The sequence below is a fragment of the Physella acuta genome, unplaced genomic scaffold (assembly GCF_028476545.2).
Source record: "Physella acuta isolate Inbredline_101_S28 unplaced genomic scaffold, ASM2847654v3 ptg001067l, whole genome shotgun sequence".
Taxonomy (NCBI): domain Eukaryota; kingdom Metazoa; phylum Mollusca; class Gastropoda; family Physidae; genus Physella; species Physella acuta.
This window is the reverse complement of record NW_026732584.1, coordinates 67501-92417: the sequence shown is the minus strand read 5'-3', so window position 1 is coordinate 92417 and position 24917 is coordinate 67501. Positions and strand designations below refer to the sequence as shown.

General features: G+C 32.9%; 1 protein-coding gene across 1 annotated transcript in view; it reads left to right on the top strand.

The window, feature by feature from the left end:
- The first annotated feature begins 21332 nt into the window (after positions 1–21332).
- LOC131955461 (uncharacterized) overlaps positions 21333–24917 on the top strand; it is a 36094-nt gene continuing 32509 nt past the window's right edge. The window contains exons 1-4 of the mRNA XM_059319598.1: positions 21333–21414; positions 21612–21803; positions 22134–22253; positions 22500–22604. Coding sequence (XP_059175581.1) covers positions 21333–21414; positions 21612–21803; positions 22134–22253; positions 22500–22604 — 499 coding nt within the window. The remainder of the gene's footprint in view (positions 21415–21611; positions 21804–22133; positions 22254–22499; positions 22605–24917) is intronic.

The window sequence follows — 24917 nt, the reverse complement described above, 5'->3', positions numbered from 1 at the left end:
AAGAATCCATGTTGTTACATATGGTGTCAGAAGTGGAGGCAATAAAGTGATGTTGCTACATTGTATTACTGTTACTTATGATGTCACAAGTGGTTGAAGAATTGGTGCTACATATGTCAGAAATGGAGATATTACAGTCTGTGGTCTTCCACTGTTTACCAAGTACGTCAAGTTCTTGAAAGTCATCTATCTACACTCAAGTCAGAAGGGTTGCTGTAGTCAAGTCAGACGTCTTGTTCAAGTCAAGTCATCAACGTGATAATTTTTATCACCTTATTTCGATATTGTCTCACCAATGTCGAGTAAATATCGTCTGTGTGTTTTTTCTGTTTGGATTTAGCCGATCAAGTCTTAGTGTTTCTTTTCTACTGTTTGGATTTAGCTGTTCAAGTTTTTTCTATATGGATTAGCTGTTCAAGTTTTTTTGGATTTAGCAGATCAAGTTTATTTTTGTAACTGTTCCTAAACTGTTCCTAAAGATGTCTTATCTAAAACTGGACAAATTTCTACTCTGTAACAGGCTACTAGAACTATTTTGAATTTTTTTCAACTTTTTGGAATCAACAAAGTGAACTATTTTTGTACTATATATGTACTATGAACTTTTCTTGGATTACTAGATGTCTCTAATCAACTGAACAAAGCCAGAATACAAGAATTATATAAATTTCATTTCGTTCGCCCCCCCCCCCCCCCCGAAGAGATGCCTGGAAGAAACTCTGCAGTCAAATTACGTTGCCATCTGTTGATACACATTTGCTAGACCACGGGTTCCCAACCTGGGGGTCGCGACCCTCGTGGGGGTCGCGAAGGTCTTTCTGGGGGGTCGCCAAGTGGTATACTAAACCTTAGTAATTTGAAACAAAACATAAATATTTAGAATAATTTTTTTGAAAGTCGACTTCATTAACATCACTGGAAATGTAATTTAGAAGAAACAAAGCGCACTGTACAAAGTTGTCAGTCACGAATCTACGAAATCTTCAAAACTAAAACGTCATTTGAGACGAGTCATTCGGAACACACCAAAAAATATATGGAGTTCATCGTCGGTAAGAAGCTAGCTGCAAACGCCAGCAACTTGATCGAACAGAAAGTTTTCACCAGCACTAGTGCAAGCATCAAGTGAAGTCGCGAGAAAATCTCATCAAACGCTGCATGTACGTACATGTTAAATAACACATTGTTATCGAAATTAAGCTTTCACCATTGTTTGCTTTTCAAGTTTATAAATCAACAGACGTGAGTTCGTGTTCGCAGTTGCTGGTCTGTGTCTTTATTCATGCGGATGATAGCAAAGAAGAGTTGCTCATTTGTGAAGATAGCATGGAGAAAATAAATACTTTTTTTTTTAAACTGGATGATTAAAATGGGTTAGAACGGCGGTGAGGGTTTGTACGGATGGTGCGCCATCTATGTTTAGCTCAAAATCGGGCTTTCAGAAAACAGAAAAGATTTAGCTCCCTAACCACTGCCCTAACCAATCGACATCAAGAGTCCATTGCTTGTATAAGTCGTAAATTATATAAAATCTGGAGCCTTCAAAGAACTGAGCAAAAACATTAATATAGATTACGAGGTTCTGCTCTTCTACACCACAGTACGCTGGCTGTCAAACGAAATGCTGTAAATTGTGTTTTTGAATTGAAATCTGAAATCAAATTGTTCTTGGAAGTGCAAAGGAAACAAGACTTTTTTGTATTCTTAAAACGACATAGAGTGGTTGGAGAGAGTATCATACCTAGCAGATGTGTTCGAACATCAAGATAAGCTTAACCTGAAGCTTCAGGGAAAATGAACGAATATTATAACTTTCCATGATAATATGGGGCATTTTTATCAAAGCTGCAAAATCGGTAAAGAAAATAAATCTTGTAAATATTGTAAATTTGAGAAACTGCGGTGTGGTAGATGAATCTGATTGTGAGTTAATTAAAATTCTGAAAGAAGCGATTTCTGGGCATCTTGAATCTCTTGAAAACGAACTGCATCGCTGTTTCTCTGAGTTGAAAAAAGAAGAATCTGCATTTACGCATTACCCATTCTCTTCTTACCTTGATGTTGCCAGCATTCCCGGTGAATTACAAGATGAATTCTTTGATTTGCAGAATGATTCCGCGTAAGATGAAAAACTGCAGACACAATTTTGGTGCAGTATTCACCATTCATACCCAAACGTAAAATTGATTGACTTTTCGAGAATATATTTTCAACACAATTCTTCGATTAAAAACAAAATTAAGATAATTATAATGACATAGGTTGGCGTTAACAAAATTTTTAAAAATTAAAAACCGAAGGTTTAGTGAATAGTATGTAATTTTTGTCATGCTATTAAAATAGTTATCAAGAGTAGTTCATATTTAAAGTCTACTAGAAAATCTTATTTTAGTGCTTATTAAATTCCATACTAATTTCGGCTTTTTAATTGTATGGGGGTCGCGGGTCACTTACTTTTTATAAAAGGGGGTCGCCATTCGAAAAAGCTTGGGAACCACTGTGCTAGACGTTACAGCTACACGTAACCATGCAGCGACAGAACTAGACAAAGAGCCCCACTCAAAGCTTTTGGGATCCTAATTTTATATATATATATATATATATATATATATATATATATATATATATATATATATATATATGAAATTCAGATTACTAAATGATTTCTTTTTCAGGGGCAATAACCCAATCAGAAAGTTTATTCCAGAATGCCTATGGACAAAACACATCAACTTTTTCTTATCCAAATAACAATCTTTTATTTTATGATGACCTAGATAAGACAATGACAAATTATTTCAACACACTATGTAATGGAACATTTAAAATACCATGTATTTACGATTACATTTCAACTTTAAATTAAAGTTTAGCAAAACATTCATAAACAGTAGCGGATCAGTTTATAATGGACTCCATCAATATGGGTAAACATGTTGCTTTTCATAGTTTTTATATAATATTACAATAAAAAAACTAAGATTGCTTCTTTTTAGATATTTGGTTTTATGTGGTTTTATCTCTAATAAAATAAACGAGCCGACCCGCTGCGTATCATACGCCGCTATTTAGTTGTTTTTTTTTCTACTTTTCAGTAATTTATAATTTGTGAATTCGACAGTACCAATGCTGCCATTGAAAATATTTGCTTAAAAACACTACCCCCCCCCCCCACGTGAAAGCAGCCTCCTCTTAGTAACCTCCTCTCAGTTTAAAATCGTTTCAAACTAAATTATCTGCCCCTAATAGCCGTCACCAAACCCGTCTCTATGATTGTAAAATGTAAACAGAGTGAACACCGCTCTCCAGATAATGTGGGGGTGGGGTGGGGGTGGTAGTGATAGAGAGGAAGAGAGGGGACTGCAAAGGCGCGCTTGCAGCTTGTTTTCTAACTGATCCCAGAAGAGAATTATATATATAGATATTTCTATGTTGTTTTAAGAAAAAACACTTATATTTAATAATAATTAAATACTTCTATATTATTTTCAGAAATTACACTTATATTTAATTTTAATATTTTTTACAGCAAATCAAGGACCACTTATTAAACTAAACCAAACATGTTTTGAAGTATATAGAAATAAACCTTTTTACCTTAATGCCAGTGGCTTTGATATTGATGGGAACATAACACACTTTATAGTGCTAACAAATGTAAATTATACTGAAACGCAACATGAGCAAAGCACTGCAACACATGATGCAACATCCAGCTTTATATTTATAATTACAGATCTTATTCCAATAATAATAGGGTACGTTGGTTTTCTTAATTTGAACCTATTAACATATTGAAAAAAATATCCACTTGCAATATTTTTTAAAATGAATTTCAATTACATTTTTCCTTAGGGTGATCTTTTAATACATTTTTTTTTAAAAAGCACTTTTACATAATTTTTCTTTCCTCGTTATAACATACATGTTAAATATTTTCAATTTATATTATTGCAGTATGATAACAAAACATTTTTTTAAAATTGTTAATAAAATATGTTCTATTTTCTCCCACAGAATAACAGCTGTTGATGATAAAAACCTGCAGTCAGAAGTTTTCCCGTTGTCTCTTACTCTCTGTACTGGTTGCAGTAATCAAGGATCATGTAACTTTTCTGTTACCAGACCTACCTCATCTCCTTACTTCTCATATGCAACCTGCAACCGTAACTCTGGCCATGCAGGCATGTTGATGATTGATACTATTTTTTTTTCAATTCTATTCAAAACATTTTTTTTATCTTCAAAATTAACTTTTAAACAAGTAATAATGTAATAGGCATTTACTTTAAAAAATGTAGTTTAAGACTAGATTTTTCTTAAATCATGTTAACTTTTACTAGGAGCTGATTGTGAAGAAGTTAGTGATGGCTGTGCTTCGAATCCTTGCCCATTAGGATGTGTAAATATTACACATAATTTAGAACACGAAAATGGACTATTTTTTAACTGTGTAAAATGCCCTGTTGGATTTAATCTTAGCATTGCTAAAACCAAGTGTGAAGGTATGATTTTCTTATATATTGTTTTTGTTTATGAATTATAGAAGTACATTATTAGTATTAGGTGTAATATAATGTAAATCAGTGTGAAAAAAATTAATAACAAATAGTAACCTTTTATTCTATATTTACAAGTGCTACCAAGTGTTTGAATAAGTAACTCTTCCAAAAATGTGGACTTTTTAAATGATTCTAGCAGAAAATAAACTGCAAAAAAATACTTGAAAGAATGCATATCTTTTCCCTTTTACAAGTGTTATAACCAATATTTATCAAATAAATAGAATAAGTAAAATTGAAGTTTAAATTATTTAGAATAAACATGTTTAGTAATGTAAAATAAACAAGTTCTATAATAATCGTATAGCATGTACTGTTTATAATAATTGTTAAATTTAATATTTATTAAGTCTGTTTGAAAAAAACAATTATATTAACAGACTTTGATGAATGTCAAACATCACCATGTGATTCTTTTGCTGACTGTGAAAATACATTTGGTAGCTTTGTATGCCACTGTCCTAAAGGTTACCAAAATATTAACAACACTTGTGTAGGTAAGTAGTTTTTATAGCTTCAAAATCCACTCCTATTTAGGTATGAAATAGCTGTTCTGCAATAAGAACACACTACAAATCTATTATTTATAAAGAGGAGCTTACAACTATGTATTAATACATGATAGGGTAACATAAATTATCTATGCTGATTTAGTGTAAAAATGTTAGTATTAACCTATGAACAATTCCCATCTAAAATTCAATAGTATTCTCTACAATTAAATCCAAGATTTGATATAATTTATTCTTGCTGTAATATGCATTGTTCAATTTTGTTGACTTTTAGACATTGATGAGTGTGCTAACAAGTTAGATAACTGTGATCAAATATGTATCAACATGCCAGGGAAATTTAATTGTTCATGTTTTTCTGGTTATAAACATGCAAATAATACATGTGTTGAAATAAAAACAGGTGATGATATTTTAATAACTCATTTCATTCTCAAGTTTGGTATTATTTACTGATTAAAATAATAAAAACAAATGTGAATGGTTACATTTTAAATCTTCAATTAATTATTTTTTATTGAAAAAATCAGTGTAAATCACTAAATAAAACATGTGAGTAAGGCTGCAATGACATTCAAGGCAGGGGCGGAACTACAGTGCCGCCAGACCCCGCAATGCGGGGTGGCCCACGCCATTTAGGGGCCCACGGCCGACCATAAAAAAATTGTTATAGTTAAAAAAAAATGTTCTTGCATTTTTGACTTAATGTTTGTTTTGTAAAAAAGATTACCGTAGCTGCGGTTGGATTATCTTTATTCTATAGACACCACCCCTTGGTCATTTTTCCTTCGTTTTTAAACCACTGTGAAAGCCGAGTCCTCTTTCTCCTACAATCAAACTTATCAAAAATAAGCAAACGTTCAAACCACTTCCATTACTTATTTCCCTTTTTCAAATAGTCAAATAGTGATGCTCAGAAGTCTCTTTTTAATAGATTTGTACTAAACAAATTAAAAAGCAATTACTTCTCTTTATTATTATTTGTTTATAAATTACTTATTAAAGAATGACACTGTATAAAAAGAAAATGTTTTTAAAATTAATAAAATAAATACAAAAAAACATAAAAATAAACATGACACGAGACACTATCATTTACAGAAAGCTTTCATGTTTTATATTCTTTTGACCTCTATGATGATAGAGGTCATACGGTAGACATAATATTAAACTGATTTTCACACTGATATATATCTATATATATATATATATATCTATATATATATTATATATATATATATATATATATATATATATATATATATATATATATATATATATATATATATATATATATATATATATATATATATATATTTATATATATTTATATGGAGGGGGGGGGCCTAAATTTTTTTTTGCGGGGTGGCCCCTTTTTTCTAGTTCCGCCACTGATTCAAGGCTGTTTTTGCAAACACGGATATAATCTTACACAAGATGGCATCCACTGTGAAGGTAATTAAAATTAGTTAAACAGTAATATAGTCAGATTTTATGTATTTTTATTGTTTTTTTTTTGTTTGTTATTACACTCACTGTTAAATATATCAACTTTCAAAAAAAGCAAAATTAAATTTAATAAATTTTATGTCATTTTAAACATTTGTAAGAGTTAATGGCTTAACAAATTTGTTAAAGTTCATTCTATATTTCAAATAGTTTTAAGTTATTCAGTTAGTAAATAGATTTATGTACCCATAATTAAACTTGAGTGAATGATGGGGAAGGTGATTCAGTTAGAACACAAGGGGAAATTTAAGTCTAGAGTTGTGGAGGCAAGCTAGACAAAAATGGTCAAAACTAGGTGTAGCTTTGTTGTTTATGCTTCTTAAAACCTAATATAAAATTTAGTATATTAATTTTTTTGTTTATTAAAAAATAATGCAAAGATTTTTTGTTTGTTCAGATGTTGATGAATGCAAGGAAAATATTTGCTCACAGAACTGTAGTAACAGTGTTGGAAGGTTTACCTGTAGTTGTCATCCTGGTTACAAGATAAACAGCAAAGATAATCACAAGTGTGATTGTAAGTTTAAAAACATTAGTAGGATCGAGATTTATCTGCTAGTGGGTTTGAACTCGAGACTTGGTTCGAATTTATCAACCATGAGCTTTTTGCCGACTCAACCACCCCTCCAACACAATTAAGCGTTACGTTTCAACTGGTTATGAGCCATTGAGGCCATTGATTCCGATTTCAGCCTGCTTTTCTTTTTGGATTTGCTTCCATAGCCTTTGTATAACAGTTAAATGTATATGAATGTATGTTGCGAGTGTGTGTAATAATAAGGCGAGATAAAATATAAATATAGGGTGGGTGTGCGCATGCGTGAAAGGAAAGGAAGCGAGAGGTAGAAGGCGGGAAAACAAGAAAGATGACGAAATGAAAGTGGAGTTTATTATGGAGTATATTCTGAATATGTAGATCTAATATTAATAAAATTGTGAAATCTCCAGTAATGTGGTTGGTATTTCCTTTTAGTTTATAACGTGAACCCAGTCACACAAAAAGGCTGTGACACTTTGTCCAACCAAGAACAAACTACAAGGCAGCAGTTGTTTAATTTTGGAGTCGTCTCTCCTAGAAGAGTGGTTGTCCCCAGCTAACGAGCCTCATCTGCCCGAGGGTTCGAACTCGAGACTTTTTCGGTTTAGCAACCATGAGCTTTACCGACTCGACCACGCCGACCCTTTACATGTCTGTAATAGGATTGCCAAATCTGAGGGATTTTTATTGTTTAAAAATATTTTCTAAGTTAGATAGGAAGCGCATTGGCCGACTATTTAGTTTATATGTATCATACGAATATGGACTGACAGTAAATATTAGATGAGTATTTTACAATGAAGGTCTATAGTGTGTAATTGCAATAACTGTTCAAATATTATAAATTGAACTTAAACATTGTCCTCAATTGTTGATACATCAAATTGAAAAAATAAATTTCATGAATACATAATTTTTTATTTATTTTATGCCTGCAGATATAGATGAATGTAATAATGGCCAATCTGGCTGTGAGCAGATCTGTTTGAATGTTCCAGGGAGTAGCTACTGTGACTGTTATCCTGGTTATAGATAAAAGGATGACAGAAAGACATGTGAAAAAGATGGTAATTTTAAACATTTAATTTATAAATACAGTAATACTTTGAGATACAAATTTATTCCTTAACCTTGCTAATATGCAAATTAACTCAAAGATAAGAGCGGTTTTACCTAATAAAATTAATTGAAATTTCATGAATCTATTACCCCCCCCCCCCCCATGCAATTTGTTTTAAAGTGTTGTTTTTTTTTTATTTTAAAATCATATTTATAAATGATTTATTTAAAAAATAAAATAAAACAAGTACAAAAAAAATAAAATGGTTTTGAAAAGTGCATTTACATTGAATATGATCAGTTTTAACATTCTATTGCGGTACCACTGTAATTAAAGTAACAAAAAAATAAAGTTGTAATAAAATTAAAGGTTATATTCTTAATAATGTCTTTTTTTTTAAAAAAAGATCATTAATTAAATGGTATACTACCAATTAAGTCTCACATTATGCATCTATATTAAAGTTACTGAATAAAAAATTTTAAAATTTTAGGATAAAACTAAAATCAATCTAGTCATTAATTATTATTGTTAATTTTTAAAATTTTATAAATCAAACTAGAGACTAATTGTCAATGAATCTGAAATATTTAGAATTTAGGTCAAAATATTATTCAAATCTTTGAGCTTTACATTTAAAAGACTAAACATTTAATCTGAATATGATATATTTTTGACAAATATATATTTTATATTTTCTAGCAGTGGATCCATACATCAATTCTAATTTAAGCTGCAGTTACGGATGTACAGTTATAAATGGAACAGCTCAATGTTTTTGTAACATTGGCTTTATACTTAGCACTAATAATGTTGTATGCATTGGTGAGCTAGTCTCTTTTTTATCTGTAATTTTTCAATTATTCCAATTATTTCAATTATATATATATGTATATATATATATATATATATATATATATATATATATATATATATATATATATATATATATATGTGTGTGTGTGTGTGTGAATTTAGCATATTTTAATGAGTGCTTTAAGTATTTTATCAACACCTTTTTGGTACTACTAGCAAAACATTTTCTTAACATATCTATTGACAACTTAACATTTAGTTAATGTGCAAACACAAACATGCAGATACAAGTGATTAAACAAGTCCAAAACAATAAGTTAATTATTATTGTAAACAATACTAATCATAAACGAATTTTAACACCTTTTGTTTTATAAATTTAACCATAACAGCAATGACAAATACATCAAGGAATGAGTGTATCAATTACATTTAAAATTATCAAGAATATGTGGAATGCCTAATGTGAGTATTGTCTATTACATTATTTATTAAATTTAAATTATTTTTAAACAAATGGAAATCTATATTGCATATTTGTTTTATCAAAATCCAGTACTAGATTTCAGGCAGTGAATTAAAATTAGCTTGGACTTAACTGACCTAAAAGACAACACTAACCGTGACAATATGCCTAGGTTAAATAGTCTCAAAAAATGTCACGGATAAAACTTATCAAAATAACTATCATTAATAAATGTGACACTTAGCCATGTATGCTAGAAACAGCCAAAATGCTGCAGCATATTCCAACGTGCATGTTCCACTGGTAGGTTAATGCATGATATGAAACTAAAAGTGACTAAACTAAAATGACCTTTTTTCTCCAATAATGTCTACTATACTGGTTATATATATATATATATATATATATATATATATATATATATATATATATATATATATATATATATATATATATATATATATATATATATATATATATATATATATATATAACACTTTAAGTGCTCCTTTGTTGAATAGTTTTTAACATGCTAATAGCTTAATTATAATTGTTGCTTTCTCACCACATTACTTTTTTTTGTCAAACACTGTATTAAGGGAAAGACAATGGTAACAATGCAGACAACCACAACCAAAACAACAACAGCTTCAGTACAACAAACAACTACAACTCATCAAACTACAAGTCCACAGACAACAAGTACGACCAAACCAACTAGTACCACAACCACAATGTTAACCACCACAACTATACCACAAACAACAACTACAAAAACATCAAGTACATCTAAACCAATTACAACTACAACCACAACAAAACCAACTACAACAATAACAACTACAACCACAACCACAACAACAACTAAACTAAAAACAACTGCAACCAAAACAACATCTACAACGAAACCAACAACAACTTCAGTCAAACCAACTTCAACCACAACAAAACCAACTACAACAATTCCAACTAGAACAGCAACTAAACTAACAACAACTTTAACCATACCAACTACAACAAAACCAACTACAACAATACCAGCAACAACAGCAACTAAACTAACAACTAATACAACCATACCAACTACAACAAAACCAACAACAACTCGACCAAAACAACAACAACTACAGTCAAACCAACTACAACCACAACAAAACCAACTACAACAATAACTAAACTAACAACAACTACAACCACACCAACTACAACTAAACCAACAACAACTACCATGAAATCTACTACAACAACAATAAAACCCACTACAATGACAACTAAATTGACAACAACTTTAGCCAAACCAAACACAACTGTAACTAAACTAACAACAACTACAATCATACCAAGTACAACCAAAACAACAACTACAACAAAACAAACAACAACTTCAAGTAAATCAACTACAACCAAAACAAAACAACTGCTACAATTCCAACTACAACAACTACTAAACTAACAACAATTACAACAATACCAACTACAACAAAACCAAAAACAACTACATTAAAACCAATTACAACCACAACTAAACTAACAACATCTACAACCATACCAACTACAACCCAACCAACAACAACTGCAATGAAGACAACAACAACTACAGTCAAACCAACTACAACCACAATAAAACCAACAACAACAATAACTAAACTAATAACAACTACAACCACACCAACTACAACCAAACCAACAACAACTACATTGAAATCAACTACAACAGCAATAAAGCCAACTACAACGACAACTAAATCAACAACAACTTTAGCCAAACCAAACACAACTACAACCAAACCAACAACAACCACAAGGAAAGCAACATAATTTACTACTAAAACTACAGCATACACAACAAAACAAACCACTACTTCAACTACACCAATAAAAGCTATAGGGACAACAACTTCAGCTAAATCAGCTACAGCTACAACCAGACCAACAAGTACAACCAAACCAATGACAACTACAACCAAATCTATTTAAAAAACCAAACTCCCTAAGAAGCTTACCAAGGTAAATCGAAAAGGCTGGTATATTTTAAGCACTATTATTTAGTTTCAGGTGTGTGTTTAAATGCTAATTTTTAAAATTGTTAACCAGTGTCAAATTAATAAACATCATTTAAAATATATAATAAAAATGTAACCAAAAACAAATCTCCTTACAGTTCTAAATGAACTAACAATGGCTTTTATCTCAAAAAAATATGCTGCATCAAATTTTGCTTTAAAAGTTGTCAAAAACTGTCACTGTAATTATGACTTAGCTAGTAATATCTTCTAATAATCTAATTGAATAATTTTTAACATTACTTCTACCATTTACTATCAGTAATACATAAAACTTTCATGGTTCGCATTATGAAATCTTATTTAAAAACATTATGCTATCATTTATAACAAATAGTTAAAATTAATATCAATATATATATATATATATATATATATATATATATATATATATATTACTTTCAACATTTTTTACATGCAATAAAGAAATGTGTCACATTACATAGTTTTTTATATCCTATCTGAATTTATGATTTTCTTAAATGCAGATTTAAAAAAAAAATATTTTCTTAAAATTTGCATTATTTATTACCTGAGGTAATGTCTTTCAGTTGTTAATGAAATATTATAAATGATTTATTTTCACTGTTTAATCATTTACGAAACTACATTTGTAAAGGATGGAATAGTAAATGCCATTTAAAAATGTTTAAGGAAAATGATTATGAAAGAAAATAAACTGTGGACTTGTTTAAATTTAAATGCTACTGTTGCTCTAGAATAAGTTCCATTTTGATGTATATTTTAGCTTAAATTGTTTTTTAATATTATTATTAATTTCAGCAGAATAGTTGAATGCTAGCTAAATTGGTAATTGGTGTATGAGATTTGTGTTTTGTTTTTCTCTACAGGGGTCATCCATAAATGACGTTACGCTTTTCTTTCCCCCCCCCCCTGCTCATGTCACACGTCATCGTCACAAAAAGCCAGACCACCCCCTAAAATGACGTCACACCTCAGCAGAGGCGTATCCAGGTTTTCGTTGTAGGGGGAGCGAAAAGAGCAAAAAAAAAGGCGCCGAATTTTCAACGCGTTCTATATATATATATATATATATATATATATATATATATATATATATATATATATATATATATATATATATATATATATATAATTACACAATGTAGGCCGACAAAGCAAAAATTATATCAATCTAAACATATATATATATATATATATATATATATATATATATATATATATATATATATATATATATATATATATATATATATATATATATATATATATATATATATATATATATATATATATATATATATACACACTACAACCAAAAACAATGAACGTAACACAATCTGTTTTGTAATTCTTGTAAACAAATTTCTTACATAATCATTCCTGGGAAATTATTTAAGACAAGTGTAATAGGGGAAATAATCACTCTCTTAATATAAATATGTATATATCTACACATTTAATTATAAATGTCAAAACAAATAAATAATTACCGTAGAATATAATGAAATTGTTTAACACTATTCGTCTTTACAACATGTTTTTGTCTATAATCATATGACAGCATAATGAAAGTTTTTAATATCAGAGTTGGTATAAAACCACGCTTTTCGATATAATAGCAAAATATTCGGAATAAAAGCCTACATTTAATTAAATATCCGTCTTTTAGTTCAGATCATATATTTTTAAATAACTACTGCTTTAAAGATCGTTTTTTAACATAGTGATAGCTATGGGTTAGATCACTGTATTGATCACACACCTTTTTACTGGTAATTGCGAAAACAATATTCACAGAGTTTTACGTTTAAAAAGCTAATTTTTTTGGCGGCTTGGTACTTTGGTACATCACTACGCGTTTTTCTACATGTACTTAACAGATAAGTTCGGGGTGGGTTGGGGGGGGGGGGTTCAACTTCATTCACCACTGTCCGGTGACTTTAGGTCAATTATCCAACCCAGTGTATACCTAGGTGTGACATTAATGTCACTCTACACAATTGTGGTGGTGAGGTGTGTGTGTGGGGGGGGGGGAGATAACCAACTCAGAGTGAACATAGAGTCAGTTTTTAGATGACTGTTCTAAAGATACATATATATTATACAAATATATATTACAGAAATAGATTTAAATAAGTAGCAGTGGTATTATGACAATATTTTTTTTTACAGAGGGGTCCATGGGGGAGGGGGGTTGTAACTGTTTCATATAATTTGTAATCGTAATCACTATCTCCCAAACTGTAAGAATACTACTACTTCATCGTGATGACGTTGTTGACCTTGTCAAAATTTTTCCACCAATGCACAGTTTGCACATCAGTAAATTAAAATAGAGGTGCCACATCAGTTGTTTTTGTTTCTGTATTGTAATTGTTAAAAAATTAATCACACGATTCAAACTGTATATATATAAAGTAATTATGTGTGAAGTTTTATGTATAACATTTTCTAATTCAATTATTCGTAAGCAAATACATTATACAGTTGCCTTAAATGTAACACCCCTCTTGCCAAGTGGTACTACCCGTAGAGGTTTTTTAGAATTTTTAGAATGGCAAATGATGCAGCTGTTAATACGTGTTGTAAACGTAAACACTACTAGACTAGTACAATAATGTTTAAATGCTGCATGAAAAGAAATCTTGTGATTTACATAGATGTGCCGACCAAAAATATTTTTTTAACAAATATCATTGTTTAAAACTTTGAGTTTAAAAGTTTCCAAAAAGGCGCCACTTTGCTGAAAATTGCAAGAGGGGGAGCGGACGCTCCCCCTGCTCCCCCCCCCCCCTGCGTACGCTACTGCACCTCAGCCTACAACCCCCCCCTCAAAATCGCAGTTGAATTTTTTTTTAAACATCTATATTTTTCTAAAATCTTGTTGAACTATGTCAAAATAGAGTATTTTAATCAATTCCTATTTCAATTTATTAAAACGGTTTTCTAAAACGCGAAATAGCGTCTACAATTCTTTTCCTAACATTGTTTTTTATAATGCAAACGTGTGACGTCGCACCATCTGACCCCCCCCCCCTCCACCTCATCACAAACCGTCACAAAATTACGGACCCCCCCTTCCTCCCTACGAGTGTGACGTCATTTATGGATGACCCCATAGTGTTTTGCAGTTTATGTGTATTCATTTATTATTACATATGAAGCCATACATCGTATAATGAATTACATCGTGTTTTAAAATAGTAATTATTGGACTATAATGAAATTTCTAAAACATCGCTTTGTTTATTTTAATATATTATAATTTAAATTTAATGCCTATCGTATTAAATTAATTATACTTTATCTTCCACTTCTGTAGATCAACAAAGACATTACTTTATTTACTGCTAGGCAATTATCTAGTTAAAATATCATTCACCTTTGTATGTGTCATTCATCATCACGTACGCTGCTATTTTAAATTAAAGCACACGCAAATATTATTCCAACTAAAACCTTTTTTTTTCTTTATTTGTTGTGTTGAAGGTTTCCATTTGCCATTGTATTATTTACTGTAATGTAAGGTTTTTATTGGTACTCTCACTTTAAGTAAAACCCCTTATCCCGCATGGACGTCATAAATTAATGTCCTAAAGCAGGGGTCTCCAAACTTTTCAGTCCGAGAGCCGCATTAACTATCAAATTTTAGTTCAGGGGCCAGTTTCTTCCTGGCATGTCTTTTATTTTTCTGGTCAAAGTTCCTCAGCCATCACCAACAAACGTTTTTTTCCGTGGACAAAATATCTCCGCGGGCCGGATAAGAGGACCTCGCGGGCTGCATACGGCCCGCGGGCCGTAGTTTGGAGACCCCTGTCCTAAAGAGATTGGGTGGAAGTTAGGGACAAGGACAAAGAACAGGGATTTATTTAGGGTTAAAAGACAATAATGGGTGGTTGTAATGGGATATTGGCTGCCGGTAAAAAAAAACCTGGATATAAACCCCCTGGATATAAACCCCCGACTGAGGTTTATATAAGGAAATAATAACGATGATGAGAACCAAAAAAAATTAATTATAGTAATGTAATTTTTAACGACTAAAAAAAGTTTCTACATAAAAGTATACTATTAGAAAGTCAAGGTGTGGCCTTAGTCGTATTAAATAAAAAAAATCGCGCATCGACAACACCTTAGAAATAGGTCATCCATCTTTTGGAGCCGTGCGGATCAAAGCAACACATTTTTAACAATACAAAAGATGTGAGAGATTCACCGACGGATGCTTGATTCATATCCACCTTGGCACACAGAAGCATGGTATAAATATAACATCAAATGTATTTCTCCACAAATCGTATAACTTCTATTATGATTGACCTTATCAAACAGGCAAAATCGCTCCAAGAGGTTTATTATACACAGATGAATTCAGGTCACTGGTTACGAAAACAGAAAAAAAAATTTTGAAAGCAGCGCTCGAATTTAAACAGCTGTTAAAAATTTTAATAAGCCCATTATTATTGAGTATTTGAGAGGCATCGCGTACAATATCTCTTTTTTATGTTTAATAAAATACTGTTTTTTCTAAAGTTTGTTTTGTTTTTAATTATTAATTTTGTTTCTCGTCATATTTTTGTTTTTTCTTTATATAAACCTCGATTGTTTTTTTTGTGTCCAGGGAATTTATATCGCCGGGGGTTTAAGTCGAAGGGGTTTAAATCGATGGTTTAGGTCCAGGGGTTTATTGTCCAGCGGGTTTTTGAACGGACACCTGGGATATTGGATTGTTGTCCCTTTGCAGCAGATAGACCATTTGCGAGCTGGAAACTGGGTCTAGTTTATATCTTAAGCAGAAACTGTGTTTTATTTTATTTTGAGTGCTTTTAAAGATTGTTATCATAAAGGTGTTTTTAATTACCTTTGAGAGGAAGGGAAATCGTTGTACTTTAACACGCAGATATGGAAAAAAAGCAGCCCAAAGTTCAAGCACATCCGTAAAATAGTTTAAATATGACGGACTGGTTGGTGCAAAGAATATATATAAATATTTTATTTCTTCCTGTGAAGGAAAAAAGAACATATTTAACTACAGCAAACCGACTTTGTTATATGATGTTGCTTCTAGGGAAATGTACCTTAAGGAATATTATTAGCTTATAGAAAATAAATTCGAATCCCCCCCAGTGTTTCTTCCAGACTTTTTTCTCCGGGGGGGCACTTGAAATCTTCGGGGGGGGCGGTAAACTTTCTTCGGGGGGGGGCGGACACTGTTAAAAGTATATATTTTCTATATAAATTATATAAATTTCATTTCGTTCGGGGGGGCGGTAAAAATTTTTCGGGGGGGCTTTGCCCCCCCGAAGAGATGCCTGGAAGAAACTCTGATCCCCCCCCCCCCCCATTTTTATTAGCATGTTTAAATCAGGTTTCTGTTAGAATAGGATGAAAGTAGGGTAAGAGTTAAATCGGGTTATTCTAGACCTAGATGTGACTAATAAATTCACAAACTGTAGAATTCTAGAGCAAGATTTCGTTACGGTATATTACATTAATATTACCGAGTTAAATAAAGCCTGGGTTTCTTTTAGATATTTTGTCAAGGGGAAGGGGAGTACTAGAAATTTCTGGTTGAATTATATGTTTTCTTTTGTTTTTTCGTGAGACGGTGGACATGCTTGTGAGGGGGTGGGCGTCAATGTTTCACTTGAGAGATATTTAAAAGAAAAGAAAAACTGAATAAAACGTCGTAGTAAAAGATTCCCTAAGGTGAGAAATATGAAAGAGACGAAAACTACCGGCGCTGATCTGTAGAAAAGACGTAGACCCTGCTTAAACTTTGCTGGAGCTTTACCTGCCAACGCTACTGGGCTACAGTACAACATTAGCGCACACAGCATTAAAGAAGTTTTATAATTTTGATCATCTATATATGACGTCACGCCTATTTACGTATTTTTACGTCCATCCTCCCCTCCGTGACAAATTGTCACAAAAAGCCAGACCTCCCCCCCTTCAAACAAAAATGACGTCATACTTCAGCCAACAACTCCCCTCAAAATTGTAGTGTAAAAATTTATTGTTGTTTCTAAAAATTCTGATTGATCTCGATCCACATAGATTTTTTAATTGTTAAAATTAGTTTTCTAACATAACTTTCTTATAATGCAAAAGTGAGACTTCACACAATCTGACCCCCCCCCCCCCCTCCGTATCACACACCGTCATTACGGACCTCCATTATCCACCCCCACTCCCCAATAACAAACATTTCTGATTGTAAGATAAAATAGTTACGTTTTCCATCAATGCTTTTAAAAAAACCCATTAAAAATAAATTTAAAAATTTCCTAGCTATACGTCGACTTTAAGTCTTCTAAATTTACACTTGGTGACTGAGATAAGTTTCCCTGGGCATCGACGCATGACTTAACACCCCCAGTCATTCAAATGTGGGGCTGCGGGTTGAACATAAAATATCATAAGGAAAAGTGTGGGAAAGACGGACGTGGAATATTACAGGGTTGTGCCCTCGTCAATTCACTTCCTGCAGCTTGGCTGTAATTACACTTATGTCGGTACAATGAGATTTTATTTTAGTTTACAGAAAACACGATAAATTTAGCTAAGTCATTGAAATAATATAAAATAATATAAAAATTAAAATGAAAAGTTATAGGAATACAGTACTTATTTTTTGACTCAAACAAGGGCTTCAACGATACACAAAAGGGAGGGTACCTGTCGTTCCAGCACACACAACACACACACACACAAGCCGGGGACATGTAAGGGACGTAACAATTAGATGTTTTTGTTAATGTTCTGATTTAAACAGGTTTTTACACAGTACATAGCTACAACAAAATAAATTAAAATAAACGACATGCTTATTTCTGGTATTTTCTAATATTCAATTAGGCATGTTAGGTTGTCGTCGTTTTAATCGTGTAAATTAAACGGGTATGTAAGGGGTCGGCGTGGTCGAGTCGGTAAAGCTCATGGTTGCTAAACTGAAAAATCTCGTGTACGAACCCTCGAGCAGATGAGGCTCTAAAATTAAACAACTGCTGCATTGTAGTATGTTCTTGGTTGGACATAGACTATGGAAGCAAATCCAAAAAGAAAAGCTGGCTGAAAATCAAAGTCATTGTAACAATGGGGATCCCTTCCAATACCAAAACCGCTAATCAGATTAAACGGGAAAATACCAGCTCGTAATATGCTTTAAAGGCGGTTGGTCATAGTGCAGACCACACTATCCCTCGATATGCCGAAATCATTTTAACAGGTTAACTCTACTTCACCTGCCCGATTGACAGCAAGGTACGAAATATAACTTTTACTTACTATTATTTGTATTGATTATTAATATTTATTAACATTAATCTGGTAAACCAATGCTAAATTAAAAAAAAAACTAGCTTATTTGCATATAAACGTTTTTGTGTTATACACAGAGTTTCTTCCAGGCACCTCTTCGGGGGGGGGGGGGCTTTGCACCCCCCCCCCTCGAAAAAATTCTACCGCCCCCCCCCCCCCCGAACGAAACGAAATGTATATAATTTATATAGAAAATATATACTTTTAATAGTGTCCGCCCCCCCCCCTCCAAAGAAAGTCAACCCCCCCCCCCAGAAAATTTCTAGTGCCCCCCCCCCCGGAGAAAAAAGTCTGGAAGAAACACTGGTTATACCCAACGAATGAATGTCATGTCTGGAATCGAAAACTTCCTGGTGTCTGGCACATGATCAAGTCACAAGGGGGCACGCTTGGTTAACTATCCGTATCGAATGTATTTTAATGCTCTAGGTGTGTCAGCTCAATAGTTATGTTTCTATAATTAGGATAATCATCAAGCTTAACGTACGTATTTGTTATTTAGCCGATCCTTATATAACTGTTTTAATGATTTTACGATTAGGCTATTTTTCTTGACACAAAAAGATCAGTTTCATATACGTTTTAATCTTGCTGGTATGATAAAAGGAAGCAACTGTAATATCTTTACCTTAATCTACATAAAATGATTTTAAAAGAAGCGATGCATTTCACAGTAAGTATGTTGTTAGATTGTATATGTGTGGACGTCAAAGCTAGAACTAAAGAAGCCCAAATTTATTTTTGTGAACAATATTACAGTCATTTTTTTCACTTTTTCTCATATCCTTAGCTTCGGGTATAACGGCTTTCCATTACGTCTTGCATATAATCATTCGTACGTCATGTTTGAAATATGTATTATTGCATTTGATTATTTCTCATTCTCGTGCCTTATATTTCTAATTGTATATGATTTTTTCTAATCAGAGGTGTAGCGACCCATTTTGGCGCCCGGGGCGGGGGGGGGGCGAACTATCGATTTTGCGCCCCCACCCATTTATATATAGATATTGACGTTAGCGAAAAAGCCGTCCCCCACCCCCAACCCTCCATTAATTTGAAGAGGTGTGAGCTTTTTACCAATCACATTTAATTAGGTGTCACACAAATTGCTGTAGACAACATTGAAATCAATCAGCAAAGTCACGTGGTAGTCCATTGTTTCAACTTAGACCAGTATTTTGGTGTTACCGAACCCCACGAGATTTATATGCATATTCGCCGAACCCTTCGTAATACTTTTATCATCCGCACTGACAGAATCCAATCATAAATCATGTGTGTCGGGTGTGGGTTTTGACTTCCGCCGAACCGATGGGGTTCGATTGATATAGATCCCATGTAACAAACCATTGACTTATACCAGAGGTCGGCAACCTGCAGCCCGCGAGCCGCATGCGGCTCTTTTTTGTGTAAATATGCAGCTCTCCAGTTCCATAATAATTATATTATCTTTTTCAATACACAATAAGTTTTATACTGTAAAAACAAAGATAACTTTTAACAAAATGAAAAACAAAGAAAATAGGTGGAGTAAAACGTATATGGTCAGCTGACAGTCGCTGGGCATTAGCACTTTTCGTTTCTTTGAGACTTTTATTTCCAGGGGGGTTGTACTAAAATTTCCAGGAAGGGGGATGGGGCGGCCATCGTTAAAGGCATATATTTTCAATATGAATTCTATTTCGATCGGGGGGAGGGAGACCCCTTTCACCCCGCCCCTCATAACATGCATGGAAGAGGCTCTGGGTAGTGGGCCCAGCCCCACTACTGTGCTGTGGCCAACGCCGTGGCAATGGCTCCATGCTTGAAGTGCATAAAAATGATAGTGGCTCTTTAAAAATTTGGAAATGTTGTACATTTTTTTTTTGCTCTTCCGTCTCAATACTGTGTAAAATTACGTTATGCATCTCAGAATGAGCTTTTTTTAACCGACTTTCTCGCCCTACACAACACAAGCTACGCCTCTACTTCTTATGTCACGTGGTTCATATCACTTATGATATTTAAATGCTATTACAAGTAAAAACATCACAGCAATGACATAAGATTCCTTTATGTCAAAACTTGTTCTACTTCCCTGTTGCTTCCCCTTACAAACTGGTAAATACGCTGGTTTCAACTGGCTAGGCTTCAGTTATCCCGTGGGCAACCCAATGTTTTTAAATAGTGTGTTTGTTATATGATTACCGTTGACGCTTGAACAAGATTTGTGCACGGCTCGTGGGAAATATTATTCTGTTTTGTGTTTGTGGCAGAAGTTTAGAAAAGTCTCTCATTAAAATAAATTACAGTGTATTCATTTTGATTGATTTACAGGTAAATTAAAAGCATTAAATTAATTATAGACAATACGTATTTTGGCTATTGTATGTTATATTAAATTATCGCCGAGGAGTTTATATTTAAATATGTCTTTCTGAGATACTGTTTACAAAACTTAATTTTCTTCGACATTAGATGCTGGTGACATAGATAGTTCTCCTGGATGTAAAAAAATGAAGTTTACAGCCATTCTGTGTGTTACTATATGTATATTTGGAGTGATATGTGCTTTGGAAAGAAACAAAACAAATAGTGGTAAGGATTGTATACGTGTACGTTTGTTTTTGTGCGTATTTATGTTAGAGATAGTGTGTATATATATGTGTTGTATAGCCTACTCATCTTACTTTTCAAATAACTTTTGTATATAAAAAACGTGCTGTTAATATATAGATTATACAACACTGTCCTAAACAACAATGATGATCATTATTTGCCTTTTTTTTTTCTAGAATATAATAATGATTTCGACGAAAGGAACATTTCAGCAAGTAATATTGAGGCGCTAAAGGATCTTCTAATGAGAGATATAGAAGAAGAATTCAAAAACGATTTCTTGATTCAAACAAATACAAACATCAGTGACATGATTGACGAAGATGACTGGGATATGGAAACAGGGGAAACAACTGTAAACGCTACAGGTGATTTTCAAAAGCTGCTTTAGCTTTATAATTTTTTTTTTTTTTTGGTGCCGGATAGAATCTGGTAACCTGCGAACACACACACTCACACACTCACACATAAACAGACAGACAAACAGACACAGACAGACAGACAGGCGGACGGATGGACGGACGGACGGACACACACACACACACAAACACAGATACACACACAGACACACAGACAAACAGGCACACCGACACACACACCGACACACAGACACACACACACACACTAAACCCCAGTGCACAATTTCTCACGCAAGCGTACATGCACTTCTAAGTAGACTTAATATTCGTTGTTTTCAGTTTTAATGCAGAATGAAAGTATTAGCAATTCAAGCATAGAACTGGGAAACCAACACCTACTCTATGGGAACCTGTCCGTACTTTTAGAAGAGGCAGCGAGCACCATAGAAGAGAAATCAGGTTCAGATAAAAGTTGTTCTTTTTTATTTGAATTAAAATGAAACTCCGCCAGTATCCTTTCAAAAGGTGTTTTTTTTTTCTCAAGAATTCAAATAAACGGTGTGCTTATAGCACAATATCAAGTGTCTCAATTTGTCTGCCTCTGGGTAACAATGTAGGAACCTCTATATGTATATTTTAACGATTGTATTTATTAAGTTTTTTATTCATTCAAAATTAATTATGTTATAACTGTTTCTTATGTAGTTATAAACGCGAATGAAAGTAAGAGCAAAGAAATTACAGGTATTGGAAACCAGCAACTGCATGAGGATTTTACAGAAACGATGAACACCACTTTAAACAATACAGGTAAGATCAGATGGAATGTTCTTTCTATGGGGTATACTGTAGCTTTGGTATCTAATTTATGTTCAGTTAGACCAGGGGTCTCCAAACTACGGCCCGCGGGCCGGATGTGGCCCGCGAAGTCCTATCATCCGGCCTGCGGAGATCTTTTTGTCCAAGGAAAAATCGTTTGTTGGTTATGGCTGAGGAGCTTTGCTTAGAAAAATCAAAGACATACCTGGAAGAAACTGGCCCCCGAACTGAAATTTGATAGTTAAAGCGGCCCTCGGACCGAAAAGTTTGGAGACCCATGAGTTAGACTGATATATTGTCTTGAAAATAAACAAGTGCACCAATTAAAATTTGAACATTTTTAAAAGTGTGATTCTTATATTCACACTTTTTATTATCACACTATTAATCACACGCTATTTCTATTACTGACATTTAAAACGAAACATATTAAAAACTGAGATGTTTCATTTAAAAATTTAAAAACAACTTGAGTCTTTATTTTTATAAAACCTGCCAAGCAAAAAAAATGACCTACGGTTTTGGGAATGATTCCGTGACCTAGAGAAAAAAAACCCATGTGCTGGAACCGTGTTCTTATCGTCATGCACCAGATACAGTAAGTCTAGTATATTATATGTCGTGACGTGATCAAATTTCACCTTTAAGTTCTGAATAACATTACCAATGTCAAGTTCTGCCAGGGTGCGATAAAAGAAAAAAATACACACAGCGTTAGATTAAAATATCAAAACGTTTGTGCTTTCTTGAATTAACCTAATAAAGAATGCAGTATTTTCTGACGGTCAATTAGGCAGGTGAATTAGAGCTAACCTGTCTTTTTTATCTCGACATACAAAATCAATAGCGTGTGATCTAAATTTTTATCAATTTCCATTGCCTTTAAAAACTTCAGTAACGCATCCATTCGAGTTAAGCGGACTATCGGGCAAACCTACATACTAGAGTTAGGTAAATCGAGTCGAGTAGTTTAGGTAAGCCTTCGTAACGCTGTAATGTTTTCCATTTAATATTGTGTGTATTTATAGTTGATTTAACCCATATTATCCCAAGGTCTCAAATTTTTATAATTTTTTGATATGGTTTAGCTTTTGGGCACTGAATGAAAGAATGACTATAGATTTTTTTTTAAATCGATACTTTTTTAAATATCGAATTTTTTTAAAAACGTCCCATAAATGGGACGCTAGTAACGAACGGCCCCATGTACATTTATTGAAAAATAAAATCATTTATCACGAAATATGGCTAATCACGCGAAAATTAAGCTGTATACTGATTTTGTATTGTTAGACCAATGATTACATTGTTTAGGACAGCTAAAAATACTGATAATGATCAATTGGATTAGCCATACCATGGTCTAAAATGCAGAAATTATGTTCAAAAGTCTAGTTTTCTTTCAATCTAGCATCCATCAAAGTGAATAACACTTGGAAATAAGTAAAGCTGTGACTAGTACATCTAATTATACACACATGATCACAAATATTGTTATTATTCATCGAAACTGTAATATAATTAAATATAAATAATTGATTTTTTGGGGAGCGTACTTGAAATTTTCAGGGATGGGGACTTAAATTTCAGGGGAAGGGTGGACATTTGTAAAAGTATGTATTGTATATAAATTCCATTTCGTTCTGGGCGCAGAGCCACTCCCCCCCCCTCCTCCGAAATGATGCCTGAAAGAAACTCTGACCTCAGTAAATTTGCAAAAGACGATCCGGTCTAGTCCCAGATGTCATCCAGCCATCTTCTCTTTTGTTACCCTCGCTATTCCCCCCCCCCCTCACAGGTGTACATTAGGACATCAGACATCTTATTTCTACGGCACGGATCCGTCTCTGGGGGCTTGTATTGAGTGTTCATGGCTCTCATCCATGTATGCACCTCATTATTCGAACAGCTCCCAATATAACACCAGAAATCTCCTTAAAAAGTTAACAAAGTAAAACTGGTATCGGGAACCTTTGGAGGGGAATATTATTGGGGCATGACAACAGTACACAGCTAATTCACATTTCTGCTATATGTAGCTTAAGCTCTCTTATATGAAGAGTCTTTCCATCTGTTATTAACCAACCCCCATGACTGAATCATTTCACCTAAATCGTGGCCATTGTTATTATTCTGGTTTTTTATAATTTTAATATCACGCGCTAGTAAATTTAAGCAATACTAAATTAGTTTATATTCAATGGTATTAAATACTTAGGTAAGTGTAATTCTGAAAATTTAAAAATAAAATGTAAGTTTTCAATATTTGCAATTTTTTAATACAATAATATATAAGAAAATATA